Source organism: Panicum hallii, chromosome 1 (genome assembly GCF_002211085.1).
Source record: "Panicum hallii strain FIL2 chromosome 1, PHallii_v3.1, whole genome shotgun sequence".
Lineage (NCBI taxonomy): Eukaryota > Viridiplantae > Streptophyta > Magnoliopsida > Poales > Poaceae > Panicum > Panicum hallii.
In genome coordinates this window covers 13,138,215-13,153,015 of record NC_038042.1, presented here as the reverse complement: position 1 = coordinate 13,153,015, position 14,801 = coordinate 13,138,215, and the positions used below count along the sequence as shown (strand labels likewise).

Below are 14,801 nucleotides of genomic sequence, written 5' to 3'. Positions count from 1 at the left end.
GGAGGAGCATGTTCCTCGAAGCTTTACGGAGCAAGGTAAAATTTTGATGACTCATTGTCTTCCTTTTCAAGGGCCTGATATTGACCCATATCTTCGCTATGCACTTAAAGTAGATGTTGCGAAGCTTATGACTGAGCTTGGTGGTATCATTGGTGGGCCTTCCAGCACTGAGGCATCTGCACAAGCTGCAAACTCTTCCCAGCCGGCGGCCTTCTTGGAGAGTTTGAGCATTTTGACGTTGAAGGTTATTGCTTCAACTTTTCTATTCATTCTTGATTTGGTTGTGCTGCTGTTGCTAAATGTTTTGTATTTTGCAGAGTTTAGAGTCTAGGGGTTTACGGAACTGAGTATCTGGGTCGCATCACCGCGTCCTTGTCGTGCTACACCAAATTATTAAATATTATTAGTGGACGATCCACTTCCCTACACAGAAAAGGACTTGCGCTACGTAACCCACACATGCCAAATAAATACGCCGATGCACGCCAAACCAAAGTGTACCTGATGCCTCAGCTTGGCTGGCCGTGGCGACGCATTCCACTCGGCAGGCTTTTTCACCCTGGACATCATGTCAGCCACCGATGCCTCTGGGAAACAATATGCCCGATGTTTTCCGAGAAATGATATCTCTGATTTCCATCGTTTCGGCAGGATGGCGATACATACACATATACACATTGGCCCAAATTTGCACTCCATCGTAGACAGCGTCCCATTGCAGTACGTGGCTAACCAATGCAAGCACAGTAACATGGTCGCTGCCGGCGAAAGCTCGTAATTAGCCTACCCAACACAATGTAAGACCAAAAAAAAAAAGGAACAACTAAAAATCACACTACTCCGGATTTATCCAAACATTCAGATCGAACCAACGTAAATCAAAAAAGCATCTGACAAATTCATCATGAATACAACGAAACTAAATTTTTCAAGAACAAACAAAATCAGTCCGGGCCCTTACGATCACAAACAACCATTTAACAGATCACATAAATAACAAATACATAACCTTTTACTTAAAACCACGTAGATGGCGGAATCCATAGGCCTCTTATTACATATAATAAAATTAATACCCACACAAAGGCATGCCTCCTGATAATACATGAACTTCTCAACCCAACAGAACCACACGGCAGACATAACCTATAAAAAATAAAATGGACACTGCGGCAAACATTACAACAACACACAAATCAGCCCTCAAAAAGGCAGTCCAAAACTCTATCCAGGAAGACCAGCCACATCGTGTCGGCCAGCAAACCTTGAATAAAGACACAAATAATCCTGCAGGTCACAATACCTTGTCTTCTTCTCCCAGGTTGCAAGAGTAGACACAATGTCACAAGTATGCTGAAGAGCATCATTCATGTTCCGCCCCCTTCGAACCTATCACAAAACGGACACACCACTGCACCAATGCCCCATTCAGAATAAGTACCTGTAGATTCATCATAAAATATTATCTAATACAGGGAATGACTCCATAACAACGAGTAAAAATTATCTTTGCATCACTCGATTTTTAAACCAATGACATACTTCCACGTGGGTATTGGATAGCTGAGAAGGAGCCAAAAATCACTCGATTTCCCTAATCAAACACTAGTAGGGGAAAATTGGACTGAAAAAATGCGTGCCTTGCCAAACAATAAAATAACAAGATGCCTGCAGCTTACTGACATCCATCAAGCTACACAAACCTATTCCGCTGCTGGAAAAGAAATCATGGCACAATGGGTGAAATTCTAAAGACAAAAGGATGGGATGAGGAACTCACGGCACAGATATGAACAAAAAATAAAACATACACTGGTCTTACGAAACAGTACATTAATTTAATCTGACCCAAATAAATCACACCATCCAAAGCAAAATTAAAAAATAAAGATACAATATATCAAAATAAATAAATGAAAGATTGAAATATATTATATTAAGGGAATCAAAATAAGGATGTCTAGGTGCCTACTAGGATTAATATTTTCTTTGCCAATTGATGCATCAGCTGTCCGAAAATTCCTTTCCTTGGCAATCTATTACAAACATAAATGTTGGGGATCGCCACCTCCGAATCGGACTTGCCGAAGGTTAATCTGAGAATCGAGATGCACGGACCTCAAGGTGAGAACCTTGGCTATGGTATAGACGCTGCAGAAGCTTTTGTTCTTTTGTTTTCTTGCAGGACTAGCCTCTCTGACAAGGATCAAAGGTTCTGGGTCGGCATGCCGACCACGCGGAGGTCCCCCCCTTTGCCCCCCCTCTAGCAACATCCGGATGATGAAGCGGACACCCGCAAAACCTTCGTGGGCACCAAGATCTCTGCAGCAGATCGGAAGACATATATGCGTGAAAGAGGGCCGAAGGTCCCATGATACCTTCGTGTCACGAGAGAAGCGTGATCTCTTTGTAGTAGACAAATTGTACACTCCAACGTCTGGAAATGACCAATAAACCAGAATATCCAATGAATATTTCGGGTAAGTAGGGGTATTTTCGGGACAATGTAACGGAGGTAGTATAAATACCCCCTCTTTTTACTGTAACTGGGATGACTTTTTAAGACTTTGAGAGTGCATATTGGGCAACGTTGTTGAGCAAAAATCCTTTTCACTTTTCTGTTTGGGGACAAATCCTTCAGACCCCAACAGAGGCGCCCACCGTGTTCTTAGCTCGACAAAAAACCCACGATGGCAGCACCAAAGAAGAGGACCGTGAGCTCCGGGGCAGCAAGCCGTGAGCCCGAGCCCGTGGCACCAAACACTGATCACCACAACGAGGAAACCGAACCCCCAACACAAGACCAAACACTTCTAGAACAAAGAATTGTCACCTTCGAAGGCACAACTGAACAAGACACACACAACCTTAGATCCACCAGCAAAAGAAAGGCTGCAACAAGCCATCAGCAAGAAAGGGTTGAGGAACCTTCACCGACTCTAGCAGAGATCCTGACACAACTCAAAAACCTGGAGAAAGCAAAAAGCAAAATCAGTGCTCAAGTAGTGGCTAAGCAGAAAGCAACCCAAGAGGCCAAGCAGTTGGCAGACGCCAATCGCAAGCTAGAGGAAATGCAAGCTGAACTTGAAGAACTTCGAAAGTCACAAGAAGAAGAGTATGACAGTGCCTGGGACAATGAACAAGGTGAAGCAATCCCCTCCAATAACCAAACAACCAACCATCACACCCACCACTCCGAAGGAGCCCACAACACAGAAGACCATAACCTCCGACAAGAGGGCCATCAACACACTGGGGCCAATTCCAAAGAAGCATTCACCAACCACCACCACTTGCCCCGCCATTCAATCCCAGTTCACCCCTGTCAGCGACACTGCATCAAACACCGTGGCCATAGGGCTACAAGCCCGTCTAGCTCCCAAAGTACAATGGCTCCGTAGACCCAACCCAGTTCCTCATGACATATGAAGTCACAATCGCATCTGCAGGAGGGGACGATCCCATCATGGCTAAGTCATTCATTATGGCTTGCGAAGGTCCAGTCGCCATCTGGTACTCTTACGACCTCAAGAACAAGCTCAGACAAGATTTTGAGGGGTTCAAGAGGGATGAATCAACTGCAGCTGACAACTTCCAATGCCTTCAACAAGACAAAGAACCCCTCTATGACTGCTTCCAAAGGGTTGTCCAAAAGAAGGCATAGACTCCAAATTTCCCAGAATGCATGGCAATAAAAAAATGTATTGAAGGATTATTTCCAGGGCAATTGGCATCCCATTTGTCAAGAGAACCACCAACAAACCTTCGGGACCTATATGCAGAAATGGAAAAGTATGCCAGGTCCGATGCAGATCACAAGAAGAGAGTAGAAATGAGGAAAATGATGAGACAGAATTCTCAACCAGGGTGGCAACACCCGAGTCAGTACAACCCAAGACCCTCGAGTCAGCAATATGTCTTCCTATTCCAACCTCCGTAAGAGGAGAACTCGCAGAACTCAATGCAACCGTTCATCACCCCACCACCAAATCAACCTAACACGTATCATGAGCAACCTTCGTTCAAAGGAGGAAGAGCCCACAGAGACAGAGGCAGGGGATGAGGCCCAGGCCATGGCTGCAAACCCCCGCATTATCTCAGCGAACACTCAAACGAACCAAGAAAATTCTATTGCCACTTCCACAGGAAGGATTCAGACCATAGCACTAACTACTGCCCCGAAAAGAAAAAACCTTAGAGAGAATGAGGCCGGAAAGAACGCCCAAAAATTGTTTAGACATACCAGTTGGGCACCACAACCACCACTCCCAACCTTTGCTCCTAACCCAAGCTTCAACTATCAGCCTTACCCCATGCCTTGACAGAACCCCCGTCAATCCACAAGCCTAGTACGTTCGCAGGTTGCTAGCCATGCACAACCTCAAACACCCAAAGAAGATCTACCCCCACCCCCACCAACACAAATCCCTAGAGAGGAAAAACAAAGCACCCAAACTGCCCTACCCACCTTCGGCATGATAATGCCCATAGTCAGAGGTTCCTCCCTTGAGTTTGAAAACAAGAGACAAAGGTGACACTACTTCAGGCAGGTGCACAGTATCCTAGTGGATGGGCCGGTTGTCAAGCCCAATGGTCACATATGCTAATAACCTTCTCAAAGAAAGACATCAACCTCATCAGCTACCCGCACTCCGATGCTCTGGTGATAGAAGCAAACATCCAAGGATGGACAATTGGAAAAATCCTTGTGGATATTGGCAGTTCAGCAGATATCATTTTCTTTAACACCTTCGACAGGATGAACATTAACAGAAATGTCCTCCAGCCAGCAGAAATTCCGCTCATAGGCTTAGGAGGTAAAAGGGTTAATGCCCTAAGAAATATCCCCCTGCCAGTATCCTTTGGGGATCTAACTAACCCGAGAACTGAGAACATCACCTTCAATGTAGTGGAAATGAATTATCCATACCTTGCAATCTTCAGGAGGGGATTCCTGAACAAGTTTGAAGCTGGTCGTGCACCAGCTGTACCTTTGCATGAAAATACATGCAGCAAAAGGGGTCATCATAGTTCTTGGCAACCAGCAATTAGCCAGAGAAATAGAGCGGGGCGTCGCCCCAGGTCAAATAAATGTCCATCACATCCAAGCTGACACACAACCTCCACCATTCAAAGAGCCTAGAAAAGACAAAGAAAAGGCAAAGATCGAGGAGGACTGCCAAATAAAAAAGGTCCCACTCGACAAGTACATGCCAGATAAGATGGTGACGATTAGTGCCACCCTCGGGGAAGAAGAAGAAAAGGAGCTCCTCGAGTTTCTTTGCAAGAATAAAGATGTGTTCGAATGGTCTACCAGCAACCTTTGCATGTTCAGCAGAGACATCATCAAGCACAGACTCGACATTGATCCTTGGATCAGACCCAAAAGGCAAAAACTGCGCAAGATGTCTGACAACAAAGTCGCCGTAGTAAAAGCAGAGGTCCAAAAGTTGTTAGATGCAAATGTCATCAGGGAGGTCAAATACCCAACATGGTTGGCAAATACTGTGCAAGTCAAAGAAAAATGGGAAGTCGCACATGTGCATCAATTTCACTTACCTGAATAAAGCTTGCTCGAAGGATGATTTCCCACTTCCCAGAATTAATAAAGTGGTCAATGATGCAGCCAACAGTCAGCTCATGTCCTTGCTAGAATGCTTCTCCAGATATCATCAAATCTGGATGAAAAAAGAAGACAAAGAAAAGACAAGCTTCATCACCCCCTTCGGCACATACTACTTTGTCAGAATGCCCGAAGGTCTCAAAAATGCGGGTCAATCATTCTCCAGAATGTCATCGGTGGTCCTGGGCCCTTAGCTAAGAAGAAATGTATTGACATATGTTGATGACATCATTGTAACAAGTGTTGAAAGAAAGAATCATGTAGCAGATCTGGTAGAAACCTTCACCAACCTCCGAGCAGGAAACCTTAGCTTGAACCCTGAAAATTGCATCTTCGGAGTTCACAAAGGGAAAGTCCTGGGATGTCTAGTCTCCACCAAAGGCATCAAAACTAACCCATACAAGATAAAGGCACTAACCAAAATGGAAGAGCCTCAAACTATCAGATATGTCCAAAAACTTACTGGAAGAATCGCAGCCTTGATCAGATTCATTCCCCGCTCCGCAGATCGTAGCTTGTCTTTTTTCGAGGTACTTCACAACTCCAGCAAGTTCGATTGGGGGGAAGAGCAAAATAAGTCATTCAACTCCCTGAAAGATTACCTTGCCCAAATGACCAAGATGACAGCACCAGATTCCAAGGACACTTTGTTACTATATATCTCAGCTTCGCACTCAGATGTTAGTGCAGCTCTAGTGCTAGAAAGAGAGATCGAGGGATGTCTCAAACAAGTGCCAGTATACTTTATTTCAGAGGCACTTTCAGGATCCAAGCTTTTCTACTCTGAGCTAGAGAAAATACCGTACGCTGTTATTATGTCCTCTAGGAAGCTTCGCTATTACTTCGAAGCTCACAAAATAGTGGTAGTCACCAATCAACTGTTGCATGATCTATTCAACAATAGAGAAGCCTCAAGTAGAATAAGTAAATGGGCTTCGGAGCTTTTAGAGTTCTACGTAGATTTTGAAAGAAGAAGCGCAATCAAGTCTCAAGTCCTGGCAGACTTCATTGCAAACTGGACATCACCAACTTACAAAGAAGAGGCACCTATAGAGCCATGGGTCATATACTGTGATGGAGCTTGGTGCAAAGATGGCGTGGGGGTCTCAGCCATCATCGAATCACCTTCGGGGGTCAAAATGAGATATGCAGCCCGCCTAAATTTCATCAAGCCAGATCCTAGCACAAACAACACCACCGAGTATGAAGCTTTACTGCTGGGCCTGCAAGATGAAGGCTCTCGGCCACCCAAACTTCACAGTAAAATCAGACTCGAAGGTCATTACGGATCACATCGAGAAAGAATCCAAGGCCCAGGGCCAGGAAATAATAAATTACCTAGAGGTAGTAAGGGCCATGGAGAAACACTTCAATGGTTTCATAGTTAAGCATATACCAAGAGCACAGAATGGCAAAGCAGACAAACTAGCGAGGGGAGCGGCTAGAAAACAACCATTGCAACTACAGGCGGACAGTCCGGTTGGAAGAATGTTTCTGTGTGAAAAATCCAATTTCGCGGACAGTCCGGTCAACAACTGGCGGACAGTCCGGTTTAAGTAGTCAGAGTCCAAATTCCTTGTCCAAGTTGCTGATTTTAATCCAAATTCTTCCAATACCTCAAAATTCAAAGTTCATGATGAATCCATGATATCCAATAACCAATTTGTTGAAGATTTGGCCAAAAGAAGATTGCTTGAACTTGAAATTTAGAGACCTCATGCATGAAATATGGGACATGTATGAAATGCATTAAGATGAATTTGCTCATAAAGGTAAAAAGCATGAATCTGAAGTATGTATCATGTCTCAAGCCACATTAGAGAAGTCAATGACATTGAGTTCATTGCGAAGCTTGCAAAAATGTGATTCATCCAACGGCTTGGTAAAGATATCGGCCAATTGATCAATAGTGCCAATTCCCTCAATCTTGATATCTCCCTTGCTAACATGATCCCTAAGAAGATGATGCCAAATATCAATATCAATATGCTTGTCCGTTCTTCTCTTTCTTGAAGTATTTCTTCTTCTTGTCCTCAATCTTTTTCTTGCCATAATTTTTGTTCTTCTTGCTTGGGCAATCAATTGCAATATGCCCGGATTCTCCACACTCATAGCACTTTCTATCTTCAAAGGGGTTTTTCTTTGAAGATTGGCCCTTCTTGTTGAATTTTCTCTTTGACATCATTCTTCTAAACCTCCTTACAAAAAGTGCCATCTCTTCATCCGATTCTTCATCATCTTCATCATCACTTTCTTCCTTTGAAACTTTGGCCTTTAGTGCAATGCTTTTCTTATCAGGTTCATTGGCTTGAGCTTCAACTTGGGACTTCTTGAATAAGACAAGAGTGATCACTTCCCCAAGTATTTGTGTGGGTGTCATGGTCTTCAATCCGGAACTCACAAGCAATGTGACTATTGTGTCATACTTCTTCGGGTGAGATCTTAGGAATTTTTGAGAGAATTCTTCATCCGAGACAATGAACCCAAGGCACTTGAGCTCATTCACGATATCATTTAACCGGTTGAACATTGTAGGCACATCTTCATCCTTATTCATAGCAAACTCACTAAACTTGCCCTTGAAGATGTACAATCTTGCCTCTTTGACGGTGTTTGAACCTTCATGAATTTCCTTGAGTTTCTCCCATATCCCATGAGCACTTTCAAGTCCTTTGACTCAGTTAAATTCCCAATATCAAGAGCACCATACAATACATTTACGGCTTGATCATTTAATACTCAAGATGCAAGAATTTTTCCCGTGGTGTCGATGACTTGCCGGTCACCCCTAATCCACGTTGAGGTGGATTCAATGAACTTCAATGCTCCTCTACCAAGTCTTCACTCAGTCTTTGAGCCAATCAATCAAAGAACCTCTCCAAACCTCGGTTCCACTAAAATGCTCTTCACCGCTCCGGCGAGACGAGCTCAACCTCTCACAAACTTGGCCACGGCACCTTCACAATCTCCTTTTAAGTGCTCGGTGGCACACACGATCTCCAAGCCATCTAGGAGGCGGCAGCCTCCAAGAGTAACAAGCCAACGACGCTTGCTTGGAATCCCACTAGTGCCTCAATGATCAACCTCTTTGATGCAATGCACTAAACACTCTCCAACTCTCAAGAATGCGATCACTAAGCAATGGTGAGTGAGAGATGAGTAAATGAGAGCTCAAGGATATTCTAGTGTCTTTCTCAAGTGCTAAGTCAGCTCTTATGCAGCCAAGGGGTGAGTATATATAGCATACCAACACGAACTAGCCGTTTGGAGGAGTTGGTGGGTTTTCTGCAACACTGGCGGACAGTCCGCCAGCTACTGGCGGACAATCCGTCGGCTCCCCCAACGGTCAACTGTTACAAAAACGGCGTGGTCTGAACTAGTCGTTACAACCTAACCGGACAGTCCGCCATACAGGGCCGGACAATCCGGTTGGATGAAACCTTCTAAGTCAGAAGCTGGAGACAAACCAGACTGTCCGCCGTCAGCAACCGGACTGTCCGGTGGTGTCGGACTGTCCGGTCTAACGAGCCGGACTGTCCGGTTCAGGCGTGAAGTGCAGGAATTCTCGTTATGTGTGCATCTTTTCTCTCATGTGCCATGTTTCTCAAGGTATGCAATGCAAAGACTCGATCATAAGGCACTTAGCAAATTTCCGAACAAACGAACATCGACCCCTCTTAATAGTACGGCTATCTAGCCTAAAAATCCGATCGAGTTCTTCTCTACTCTTCTTTGGACCGGCAAAAATAAAATCCCTATGTTATACCTTTGCCTTGAGCTGTCCATTTTGAGTCTCTTCTTAGATCATTGCGCCATTTGCTTCTTTTTAACTATTCATCTATGGACCATCCTACTCTCATAAATCTCAATGAAGCAGTTAGTCCACTTATAGTTGTCATTAATTACCAAAAACACAATTTAGGGGCCTAGATGCTTTCAACTGTGCACGACGAGGGCACAACTTTCATCTTTGGCTCCTGGATCTGCGTTGCCAACGGCTTGGGTGGCTTCAACACCCACCTAGTCGACTCCAGGAAGCCGGAGGCCTCTACAACAACTCAAAGTAGCGACCTCGACAAGTTCATCGACAACCTCGATGAGTTGCTGCTCTCCGATCTAGTCCGGCAGATTGAAAAGATATGCGTTTTCGACGCGACTTCAACTCGTGCTGCACCAGAACTAGTCGGATTGGATTCAAACCGATCTGGGGAGACTACACAATCTGAGTCCCTCTCCGACTTGGAGGAGGACTTAGATCGTTTGCTCAAGCTCGAGGATGCGGGAGCCACCGCCTGTCGGGCAACCCCCGTCTTCAACAACCACTCGGACTCCAAGAAAGAGTACTCGTCGACTAGTACTACACCTTCAAGCCAGAGCCAAGGAGGACTCGAGGGCGAGGGAGCCACTCGCTTGTCTGGAGGCCCCCGTTCTTGACAACCACTCGCAACCTGATGACCACCCCGAATCCTTTTTGGGTAGTCGCCTAGGTTTGATCATAATATCTATGCCACAAGGTCGTTTCGTGTACTGGAAGAGCTTAGAGCCCTCTGAACTACTCGATTATGACTCCTGCCTTGTGGCCTTTCATGCAGAAGCTACCCTTCCAGGAGGGCAAATCCCTCTCTCCTATCTCCGAAGGGGGAGAGGGCAGCACAGAGCTACTCGAGTACAGCTAGACGGCTGACAACTCATCGGATCATCAAGTCTACATGGCTTCCCTTCGCAATGCGGATGACGAAGAGCCTGGTCCCAAGTACGATGATGAACTACTTGCGGACGTGTCTGCCGACGAGCGCACGGTGGACGCCCCCCAGGATGAGAACAAAGAGCACAGAAGGATCCGGTGGTTGAAGAACACCAAGCGCGCCCAGTGCAGGCGGAATGTGGAAAACCACACCCGTAACCGATGCACCAAAGGAACCTCAACAATGCTTTTGCAGCAGCTGCGGATCAGGAGTATCACACACCGATTGGCGCCATTGTAGAAGCAGCGCTCCTAGCTCAACAATTACCACCCAACCCCCATATACAAAGGCTGCAGTATTTAACCTAGCGCGCTCGTGCAACTCGATGGGCAACATCCAGTTTCTTCCACTCGAAACATGCCCTCGAGGTCTGAACGCCATGGTGACACTGTGCAGATTAGCCGCATCCCTGGAGGAGGCCTCGGGTACCGGAGGAACGACAATCGCCAGTGCAACCAAGGCCAGCAATCTGCGCGTGGCAACATTAAGAAGGAGGTACAACAATCCACTTACCCACCTAGAAACCGGCGCGACGCAAGGCCTCAAGGTGAAGCTCCACCTGAGGCCAGCCTTCACGATGCTCCCACGATCGATCTTAGGCAGAAGATCAATGATGGCCGCGACACGCGGTGCATCATCGAGGCAAGAAGAAGGGACCGCTCCGACAGGTACCACGACGACAACGATAACGACTGCTTCCCCGCCTTCACCTCCAACATCACTGAGAAATCCTATCCCAAGGATTTTAAACCAGTCGTGATCCTCAAGTATGATGGCAAGGAAGACCCACGCTAATGGATTTGATGCTACTCCGTTGCCATTGAGGTCCCAGGGGGATCCAACTCCACCAAGGTAGCACTTCCTGGTAGCCTTGGAATCCGCACCCCTCACTTGGCTTTAACGTCCCAAACCAAACTCCATCAACTCCTTGGAGGACCTCAAGCATGCCTTCATCGACAACTTCTAGGGATCCATGATTAGAGCAGACACTCACCATGATCTGTCCTAGGTCAAGCAGGAGATCAACGAGACCCTAAGATCCTACACCCGGCATTTCTTCGAGATGCAAGCCACCATCGCCAAAATCACCGACGAGGATGTCATCTGCTGCTTCCAGAATGGCCTCTTCTCAAAGCACACGTACCATGACTTCGGACACAACCGCTCGACTACTGCCGTTGAACTACGCGACATGATGGCACGGTGGGCCGATCAGGAGGACGAGGAGAATGACTGCTTCCCTAAGCGCAACAAAGACAAGCAGGGCAACGACAACAACCACTTCGACAAGGGCCAACGGAACCACTCGGGTACCCCCGAAAGCGCAAGCTAGATAGAGAAGTCACGGCTATCGAGCGCAATCCACGGCGCAAGAAGCCGGGGAGCAATCAAGCTCAATTTGAAAAAGTCGTGCACAAACGATGCCCGATGCACCTAAAGGCCCAGCACATGCTCTTTGAGTGCGTCAGCCTCCGTAAGTCACTCAACGCTCCACTCCTCCCTCAAAATAGAAAGCGGAAGGATCAGGAGGATGACGATGAGGATGACAAGTCAGGGACTCAGGATTTCCAAGACCCAAAGAATGTCATCAACGTCATCTTCGGTGGAGACGGCAGCTTCCCCTTGAAGCGCGCGCAGAAGCTGATCCTGCATGAAATCCTCTCTGTAGAGACCGCCGCCATACAAAAGCCTCAGAGATACAGCGAGGTTCCGATCTCCTTTTCCAGGGATGATCAGTGGACCAGCTTCTCTGAGCTGGGAAAATTCCCGCTCATCGTAGATCCTGTTGTGGCGGGCTCACAGTTGACCCGAGTACTCATCGACGGCGGGAGCGGCCTCAACCTGCTCTTCGCGAGTACTCTAAAGAAGATGGGGTTGGACATTTCCAAGATGTTCACCCCTAGCAGAGCTTCGTTCTACAACACTGTCCCGGGAAATGCAGCTCCACCACTCGGTTCAATGGTCCTGCCAGTCAACTTTGGGACGAAGAACAACTACCGCACGGAGTACATCAAGTTCGAGGTGGCTGACTTCGAGTCATCATACCACGTCATCCTCGGTAGACTAGCACTGGCCAAGTTCATGGTTGTGCCTCACTTCGTCTACCTGATTCTCAAGATGCCAAGCAAGACAGGCGTACTCATGTTCCGCGGTGACTTGAAGAAATCGACTGCGACCAAGAGGCGATCGAGTACACCATGACATCACGCATGCTAAAGCCTTCTGGGGAAGTATTTGCGGCCGCGCAAAAGCTCACCGACTTGGAGATGGAGATCTCCAGACAGAGGCCTAGCTAGTTGAGCGTTAAACCCAACCTTAGTGATATCGACATCAAGGCCATCCAACTGAAAGAAGGCGACTCGTCCAAGACTGCTTTGATCGGAGGCGGCTTGAGTGACAAATAGGAAAGCGCGCTCGTTAGCTTCCTTAGGGCTAACCGAAACATATTCGCGTGGAAACCAGCAGATATGCCAGGGGTGCCCAAGGAGTTGATCAAGCATTGCCTGAAAGTCAACCCAAAGCCACTCCAAAGAAGCAACGACTACGATGCTTCACTCCCGACAAGAGGGAGGCCATCAAGAAGGAGCTAGCAAAACTACTCGCGGCTGGTTTTATTAAAGAAGTATACCACCCCGAGTGGTTAGCCAACCTTGTACTTTCTTGAAAAATAATAATAATGAATGGAGGATGTGTGTGGATTACACTTATCTCAACAAACACTGCCCGAAGGATCCCTTCGTGTTCGCACGCATCGACCAAGTCATCGACTCTATGGCTGGCTGCGTCGTGCTCTCTTTCCTCGACTGCTACTTGGGTTATCACCAGATCGCTCTCAAGGAAGAAGACCAGATCAAGATAGTGTTCATCACCCCCTTTGGAGCATATGCCTACACAACCATGTCCTTTGGGTTGAAGAATGCAGGAGCCACCTATCAGCGGGCTATCCAAATATTCCTTGCTGATCAGCTACATCGCAACGTTGAAGCCTATGTGGACGACATGGTCATCAAGACCAGATCCCACGACATGTTCATCCTAGATCTCGAGGAAACTTTCAACAGCTTATGCAAGTTTCGATGGAAGCTTCACCCAACCAAGTGAGTCTTCGGCATGCCACAAGGAAAACTAGTTAGTTTCATTGTTAGTCACCGAGAAATTGAAGCAAACCCGGAGAAGATCACTGCCATCACAGCCATGGATGCTCCACGGATGATCAAGGATGTACAGAAGCTCACGGGCTGTATGGCAGCCCTGAACAGATTTATCTCACGACTTGGGAAACGGGGACTACCCTTCTCCAGTGGATAGAGGAGGCAAAACTAGGCGCTGCAAGATCTCAATCATCATTTGCAGTCGCCCCCCATCCTAATGGCTCCACAATCAGATGAGAATCTGCTACTCTACATCACCGCGACTACTCACGTCGTCAGCACAGCGATCATGGTGGAACGCCAGGAGGAAGGCCATGCCTTCGGTGTGCAGCAGCAAGTCTACTTCATCAGTGAAGTCCTTTCTGAATCCATGGTTCGTTACCCAACAATTCAGAAACTACTCTACGGTTATACTCATCACCTCCATGAAGCTTCACCACTATTTCGACGCATACAACATCTCGGCTGTAACATCACCGGTTTTTTTCGGAATGTTATAATTGTGCAAAATTTTGAATTTTCAAAAACTTTTCATGTATGTGCATTAGCTAGTTCCAAATATAAGCATGGGTTCTCTTTATCTCGAAATCGTAGTAATTCAGCTCAACATTTTTAATTAAGGACCATTAAAATGTTAGTGTCAAATAATTTGGAGTTATTTGAATCTCGTTTGAACTTGTTAATTTGAATTTAGTTTGGTTGGTTTGAAAATTTTGTGGAATTTAATTTGAATTGAGCCATTCAAATTAAATTCAAAAACTCAAACCTCCAGCCCAGCCCACACCATCTTTTCTTTCCCCACCAGCACAGCCCGCACGGCCCACGTTGGCCCGCTCGTCCCAGCCAGCCTCGCGTGCCCCATTCCGGCCTGCTCAGCTAGCACACGTCGCGGCCCCGCCCAGCTTGCTGCCCCGCCGCCCACATGCCACACAACCCTTCGCCTTCCCCGCCGCCGCTGCTGCCGCCTTGATCCCACGCGTCAGACGCGCCTCCCCTATTCTGTAACACCCTAAGGTAAAATATCGAGATTTATAATGAATTTAATTGGGCTCCAGTAATATTTTCTAAGGATTTATTTTGCCTAGCTTGCATTTATTTATAATTTAATTCACAAAGAATTAAATTTATTTCTAGTTTCAACATGTTTGTGCATTCATGCTGGTGCATAAGTTTTATTTGGTTGAGTGCATAGGAGTTGAATTCAAATAGTTTTGAGTTGGTGCGGGAAAAGAAAAGGAAGGAAACGGAAAAGTAGGTTAGTCATTCCTTCTTTTCTCAGTC

At 46.5% G+C, this 14,801-nt stretch overlaps 1 protein-coding gene across 1 annotated transcript; it reads left to right on the top strand.

The window, feature by feature from the left end:
• The first annotated feature begins 11,796 nt into the window (after window positions 1–11,796).
• Window positions 11,797–12,570, top strand: LOC112896009. The gene has a single exon (XM_025964045.1). The coding sequence runs from the start codon at window positions 11,797–11,799 to the stop codon at window positions 12,568–12,570; it is 774 nt and encodes a 257-aa protein (XP_025819830.1).
• Window positions 12,571–14,801: the final 2,231 nt, after the last annotated feature.

Excerpts from the sequence above, each read along its gene's own strand:
- LOC112896009 (XM_025964045.1), top strand. The coding sequence starts at position 11,797 with ATGCACCTAAAGGCCCAGCACATGCTCTTTGAGTGCGTCAGCCTCCGT.